Source organism: Gracilinanus agilis, chromosome 4 (assembly GCF_016433145.1).
Source record: "Gracilinanus agilis isolate LMUSP501 chromosome 4, AgileGrace, whole genome shotgun sequence".
Classification (NCBI taxonomy): Eukaryota; Metazoa; Chordata; class Mammalia; order Didelphimorphia; family Didelphidae; genus Gracilinanus; species Gracilinanus agilis.
The window spans coordinates 420955745-420963342 of NC_058133.1; the positions used below are offsets into that span (position 1 = coordinate 420955745).

The window sequence follows — 7598 nt, forward strand, 5'->3', positions numbered from 1 at the left end:
GAGAGAGAGAGAGAGAGAGAGAGAGAGAGAGAGAGAGAGAGAGAGAGAGAGAGAGAGATCCTGAAACCTATTCCATACTCCAGAGTAGAATAAATAAAGGACATTATTTACTTATAGCCCATATTCAGCCTACAAAAAATCCTTCAAACGCATTTGAGCTATAAATGAATCTCTAGCTCAGCACAGCCCAGTTTTGAACCTGAAAACTTCTAGGCTTGCTTGTGGCATAGAAAGTCCATGTGGTTAGCAGTCTGGCTTGCAGTCATGTCTCTTCCTTTCACATGTCTTGTTGCTCGGCTCATGTAGTCTCTAGAACATCACAAATCATTGATGTTCGTTTTATACTTTTTCCAGTAACTCCTGAGGCATGGCGTGTGATGATGTCCCTTAAATCGGGCCTTTTGGCTGAAAGTACCTGGGCTTTGGACACAATTAATATCCTCCTCTATGATGACAGCACTGTGGCTACTTTCAATCTCTCTCAGGTAAGAGAAATAGCCCCTTCACCCAAAAAAGGGCTAAATGAGACTCCTGGAAGGTTTCACTAATACGTAGTGCTGGCATCAATGACAGGGTTAATTATTGCTGGTTTGGCTGGCATTCAAACACCTTACTTGTCATAAGCCACCATTTCTGGTGTCAGTATAAGGTAGCAATCCCCAAAATACTAACTTGACCTAGGATAGAGACAAATCTCATTCTCTTCAAATTAGAGATGTTTCTTATAATTCTCACCCTAACCTCTTTGTATTATGGTTAATATTCAATAATTATCAGTAAAGTAGTCAACTACGTCTATGTTGACATTTGTTTTCAGCCTAATAGTTTGTTTATTTAACTCTAAGTGCTTTCTTCAGTAAAGGCTATTAACACATTTTCTTGTGTTTGTCCTGCCAGAGTGATTAACTGTACTTAGGCTTTTTCTACCAAAGCTAATAGTTGGGAGGTTTTTAAACAAAACTATGTGGCTGAGAACAAAAGTGTCCATTCAGATATAATCCACTAATTTTCTAGTGTTGATGACACTAGCCAGTGGATGGTCATCAATCACAAAATAACAAAATATGTCATCAAGTTTTTGCCAATGTCATGGATTTGAAATGAGAAATAGAATTTTGGTAGACTTAAAACTTTCCTTCATGGAGGAAGGAGGAAGGAAAAAAGGAACAAAGGAGGAAAAGAAAAGTATCAGTGATCTGAACCTAAAAATAATCTAGAGTGTTTTCTACTATTTAATTTTTTTAGTCCATTTTAGAAACAACTCTCTCCCACCCCTCCCCTAAAATGCAACCCCAAGATAAATTGATTAACTTCAGGTAGGTATATTTAGGCTCCATATAAGAAAAACTTAACTGCCTAAGCAAATTCAAACACCAGAAAAGGAATGAGCTACTTTGATAGGTGGCAGTTTGCCCCGATTGAGGGTTTTCAAGAAGAAGCTGACTGACCACTGCACCTGTTGGTAGTGTTGTAGAAGGTATATTATGAGTTGGACTAGGTCACTCCTGGGATTTCAGCCAACTCTGAGATCCTGTGATTCTTTGACAGCTGAAATGAGATATTAATCCTGAACTCGTGGATAAACCTTTTTTATTTTTTTAATTCCCTGGTTAAAGTAGTAAATGAAATATCTCATTTCCTTTTCCTTATATCACCCCAGGCACTGACTAATACTAAACTGTAACTTTTTCTCTACCAGTAAAACAATGTAAAAAAATTACATGAAATCTCTTCTGTAGATAAGTATGGAAAAAAATAAAATTACATGAAATAATTAAATTTCATGCCTATAGTGAGTGAACTGCTGATTCTCTATCTTTTCATAACCTCAGTTGCTTTATCAGTAACCTCAATTTTTATCCCAAAATAAATTTTGAGTTTTAAAAAAAACAAACAAAAGCAAAAACAAAAAAACCTCCTCACTTTCTCAAAAATGTTCTATGCTGGTCACTTAAAAACCTAGGCAATACAGTGCCTGTTGCTTCTTCTCAATGGTTAGGCTTTCAACCTTAATTTTAAAAGATGAAGCCTAAAGGGCAAGGGCACAGGTGATTTCTGTAACATTTTTTGCCAGTGAAAACTTTTTGTCATATTGCTAAAGGTAGTACTTTTTGTTCAAAATCACATGGCAGTATTTCTCGGGTGGTAATTTTTGTTTCTACCAGCTGAAGTTCAATATGAGTGACTGAAATGAGAAAACTAATTCTGCCCCTAACTTCCTAGTTCATTTAGCAGGGCCTGTATTAGTTTCTTTTTCAGTTTTTCAACATTGAGAAGCAATTTTGCCAAGATTTATATACTTTTAAAAACCCTTAATATTTGTCTCAGGATTGATATCAAGTAGCAATCCCAAGGCACAAGAGCAGTAAGGTCTTGGCAATTGGGATTAATTGACTTGCCCAGAGATCACACAGCCAGGAAGTATCTGAGGCCCCAGATTTGAAGCCAGGATATCCCGTCTTCAGGTCTGGCACTCTTATCTGCCCACCCACCTACCTGCCCTGATCATCTACTCTTAAAAAGAAAAATTTAAGGCCACATAATAGGGTAACTTATGATACCTGAAGCAAAATAATAATCATAAAATGATCATAATAGCTATTAAAGGCAAAAACACTCATCTAAGTAATGAAGATGAAGAAAGCACTTTAGGTAAGTGAGTCTATGAAATCCAAGCCTTTTCCTTCTAGCCCAAAAAAAAGGGCTGTTTGTGAATAAAGAAAAAAGAGAGAGAAAAGGAGAGAAGGATGCAAAGCATTCCCTCCCCTTGAGATATAAAAGCATAAAGGAAACAAAGTTATCATGTGGGTAGTTTGTGAAGGTAAGCAATAATTAAAGAACAAGATAAAGATTCACTTAAGGAATAATGGAAGGATGAGGAAGTTAGTTCTCCTTGGGAAAACACTTGTTCCCTCCTGGCTGGGTAATCCATAAACTGTGGCGTGTGCGGAGATATTCTCATAAATGCGAATTTATTGCTTTCGAAAGTGTCCTTCCTTTCGGCTGTAATTGGACGTTATGACACCATTTCCTGTTTTTTTTTTTCTCCTTTGTTTCCTCAGTTATCTGGATTTCTTGAGCTTTTAGTAGAGTACTTTAGAAAATGCCTGATTGACATTTTTGGAATTCTAATGGAATATGAAGTGGGGGATCCCAGTCAAAAAGCACTTGATCACAACACAAATAAGAAAGAAGACAGCCAGTCTTTGGCAGATGACTCTGGGAAAGAAGAAGAAGATGAAGCTGAATGTATCGATTATTATGACGAGGAAGAGGAGGAGGAGGAAGAGGAGGAAGAAGAGGAGAAGACAGGCACAGAAGACAAGAGCACGGCTTTCGCCTCTCCCGATGCCAGCGTCGACCCTAAAGAGAGGCCAAAGCAGGCCAGTAAGTTTGACAAACTGCCAATAAAGATAGTAAAGAAGAATAATCTGTTCGTGGTGGACCGATCCGACAAACTAGGCCGTGTTCAGGAATTCAACAGCGGGCTCCTCCACTGGCAGCTGGGGGGAGGCGACACCACGGAGCACATCCAGACTCACTTTGAGAGCAAGATGGAGATCCCCCCGCGTCGGCGGGCGCCTCCCGCCCTCGGCTCCCTGGGAAAAAAGAAAGACTCGGAAGGAAGAGGCGACTTGGAGGAGCACCCGGAGAAGAGCATCATAGCGACCATCGACGACGTCTTGTCGGCTCGGCCCGGGGCGCTGCCCGAAGACTCGAACCCCAGCGCCCAGGCCGAGAGCGGCAAGTTCCCCTTCGGCATCCACGAAGCCAAAAGCCACCGGAACATCAAACTGCTGGAGGATGAGCCGAGGAGCCGAGACGAGACTCCGCTCTGCACCATCGCCCACTGGCAGGACTCTTTGGCCAAGCGCTGCATCTGTGTGTCAAATATCGTCCGTAGCTTGTCTTTTGTGCCTGGCAACGACGCCGAAATGTCCAAACATCCAGGCCTGGTGCTGATCCTGGGGAAGCTGATTCTTCTTCACCACGAACATCCGGAGAGAAAACGGGCCCCTCAGACGTACGAGAAAGAAGACGAAGAGGACAAGGGGGTGACCTGCAGCAAGGATGAGTGGTGGTGGGACTGCCTCGAGGTCTTAAGGGATAATACATTGGTCACGTTAGCCAACATTTCTGGGCAGCTAGACTTGTCTGCTTACACAGAAAGCATCTGCTTGCCAATTTTGGATGGCTTGCTACACTGGATGGTGTGCCCATCCGCCGAGGCGCAGGATCCCTTCCCCACAGTGGGACCCAACTCAGTGCTGTCGCCTCAAAGACTCGTCCTGGAGACCCTGTGTAAGCTCAGCATCCAGGACAACAATGTGGACCTTATCTTGGCCACCCCTCCATTTAGCCGTCAGGAGAAACTCTACGCGACTTTAGTTAGGTACGTGGGAGACCGCAAAAACCCGGTCTGCCGAGAAATGTCCATGGCGCTCTTGTCGAACCTTGCCCAGGGCGACGCGCTAGCCGCCAGGGCCATAGCTGTGCAGAAAGGAAGCATCGGAAACTTGATTAGCTTCCTAGAGGATGGGGTCACGATGGCCCAGTACCAGCAGAGCCAGCATAACCTTATGCACATGCAACCTCCGCCTCTGGAGCCGCCTAGCGTAGACATGATGTGCCGGGCGGCCAAGGCCTTGCTGGCCATGGCCAGAGTAGACGAGAACCGCTCAGAGTTCCTTTTGCACGAGGGCCGTTTGCTGGATATCTCGATATCAGCTGTCCTGAACTCTCTGGTGGCCTCTGTCATCTGTGATGTACTCTTTCAGATTGGGCAGTTATGACATACGTGACAAGCCAAGCATGTGTGGGTGAAGATTAGAGGGTCCCCTATAACTGGCTGTTTTCTGTTCTTGTTCATCCAGCGTAGAAAGAAGGAAAAGAAAATCTTTGCTCCTCTGCCCCATTCACTATTTACCAATTGGGAATTAAAGAAATTAATTTGAACAGTTACAAAATTAATATTTGCTGTCTATGTGTATAAGTACATCCTTTAATTTTTTTTTTTTAAACAAAGTTGCTGTCTAGTACATTCAAAAGGTCACTTTTTTGTTTTCATAGATTTCAGTGTTCTTTTCCATGTTTGTACTGCATATTTTTTTCGGGGAAGCAAATTAGTGACTTTAACAAAAAAGTTGTGGCAAAACATTATATGACAGGAAAACTTCACCAATTTGAAAAAAAAAAGGTGAAAAGCAACATACCAAGTTCCTGTGTGTCTTATTATTTTTTTTTTTTCAGAAAAGAAAAAAATACCTGTATCCCATCACCCAAACCTCTGTGCAATAGACACTTCTAGTGATGTAGGTATAGGGATCAAGGAGGTGTGTCAGTCAGTAGTCAAACTATGAAATGATATCAGTTTCTCCACAAGAGAATGGTTACATTAGGCTAGGGGCAAAAACAGTTCTTTTTTTTTTTTTTTTAAAGTTAAGATTAAAAACACATACCTGATGACGATCAACGTAAATTGCTTCCTCACCACTACTGTCATGTCTGCTATCTTTGTTTGCCCTTCCACAATGACAGTTCTTCACAATTCCTTTAATCATTTTTTAAATATTTTTTTTACTGCCTAAGGGCCGTGATGTATATAGAAGTTGTACATTGAACATACCCTCATTTTTTTTTCTTTTCATTTTCCTTTTTTTTAGTACAAAGTTTTTAGTTTTGTTTTTTTTTTCATGATGTGGTAACTACAAAGTGATGGTAGATTTAAATAATTTTTTATTTTTATTTTATATATATTTTTTTTCATTAGGGCCATATCTCCAAAAAAACAAAAAACACAAAAACACAAAAACACAAAAAACAAAAAAAAACCGAGGGTAATGTACAAGTTTCTGTATGTATAAAGTCATGCTCTATTTCGGGAGAGCAGCCGATCACAATTTGCTTCATGAATCAAGGTGTGGAAATGGTTGCGTATGGATTGATTTAGAAAATGGTTACCAGTACAGACAAAAAAAAAAAGAAATATACAGGAAAAAAAAAAGGAAGAAACACAACTTCAAAGATTTTTCAGTGATGAGAATCCGCATTTGTATTTCAAGATAATGTAGTTAAAAAAGAAAAAAGAAAAAAAAACTTGATGTAAATTCCTCCTTTTCCTCTGGCTTAATGAATATCATTTATTCAGTATAAAATCTTTATATGTTCCACATGTTAAGAATAAATGTACATTAAATCTTGTTAAGCACTGTGATGGGTGTTCTTGAATACTGTTTTAGTTTCTTTAAGGATGTACAAGGCAACAAAGCCAATTGTAAAAGATTCTGAAAATTGCAAAAGCAGATAGCATGCCCACCAACTCCCTCATTGAAGAAAAAGAACCAGAGACTGGAAAGTACCTTTAAAAAAAGGTCACCTACTTCTTAGTGGGATGAGTTAGTTAGCTGTTCCCAAATTGTTCTACTGGCCAGTCATGTCTGAATCAATAAACTCTTAATAATATGGAGCTGGGATCATTTTTAGTTTAAAATAGAACTAGCCACTAACTTTAGAAATGTTCAGTATCTCCTTCCATGGGATGAGGAAAGCCTCGGGAAGCTTGCTAGTCGGCCCTGAAACACATTCTCCCTGTTCTCTGAAACCTGCTTTACCTTAACAAAAGTTAGAACTGCTTTGTGTTTTCTCTCACGTGGCTGAAAGTTCTTGGCATGTGTGTTCATTCCAGCTTAGCTCTCCCACCCTACACTAAGTGTGTACCTTGTTAAATGAATGTGTTCATATTCAACACAGTGAGAGATTAGCATTTACATTTCAGGGCATGACGAGGTTTCTAATGCATCCACATTCTCACCCTCCCTCTGGCGCACCATTAGCTTTGAATACTGTAAAAAAAAACAAAAACAAAAAAACAAAAAAAAACCACCTAATTTTAACTTCTTTCTTCCTGGGTCATTGACTGTTACTGTGTAACAATCCATTTCTTTGCAGTTGCTGCATGGTGAGACCGTTGGTGGGCATCCTTCTTTTTCTAACTCCCTTTTCCGTGCTACCCTTGCAATCACAATGTACCGATCCCACGGGCGTACTGATTATCTTTTTTCCCATAACTCACCGTAATATACGGAAGAGTTAGGCAAGTACATAGTTATCATCAAGAGTATGAGACGTGATTCCCTAGTGTCATGGGGGGAAAAAAATCATCTTTCCTACAAGAAGCCTCATCAGCTAGCTACTCCCACATTACTTTCTTTACTTCTTACATAATAATGCAGTCAAATATATGTTGAATTAAAAACTTATTTATAATTCTGCTTCAGATATGTTTACGAAGAATAGGATTGGAGGCTCAGCTGTGTAAAATCCAGAAGGTTGTGAGAGGAATTCAGTGTTATTCTAGCTTCATTTACAAGAGCAGAAGATGTTATCCAAATCCTTAGGTAATCTCTCATTGACCAAGAGTTTTTTTAAAAAAAAGTACTAATGTCTTTATTTGAGTTATGATCAAATGATATATTAGGTCAGACCTTTATTAACGTGCCTATATGTACAGATACGTACAAAGCAGTTGCTCAGATAAACAAGTTAGAAATTTCATCATCTTTACGTACGCTAAGAAGTTTATGCCCCCAGAATTAAGG

The 7598-nt window shown here is 39.9% G+C and overlaps 1 protein-coding gene across 1 annotated transcript in view; it reads left to right on the plus strand.

The window, feature by feature from the left end:
* ARID1B (AT-rich interaction domain 1B) overlaps positions 1-6214 on the plus strand; it is a 571310-nt gene extending 565096 nt beyond the window's left edge. Inside the window, exons 22-23 of the mRNA XM_044671750.1 lie at positions 355-485; positions 3063-6214. Coding sequence (XP_044527685.1) covers positions 355-485; positions 3063-4793 — 1862 coding nt within the window. The 3' untranslated portion in view covers positions 4794-6214. The remainder of the gene's footprint in view (positions 1-354; positions 486-3062) is intronic.
* The last annotated feature ends 1384 nt before the right edge of the window (positions 6215-7598 follow it).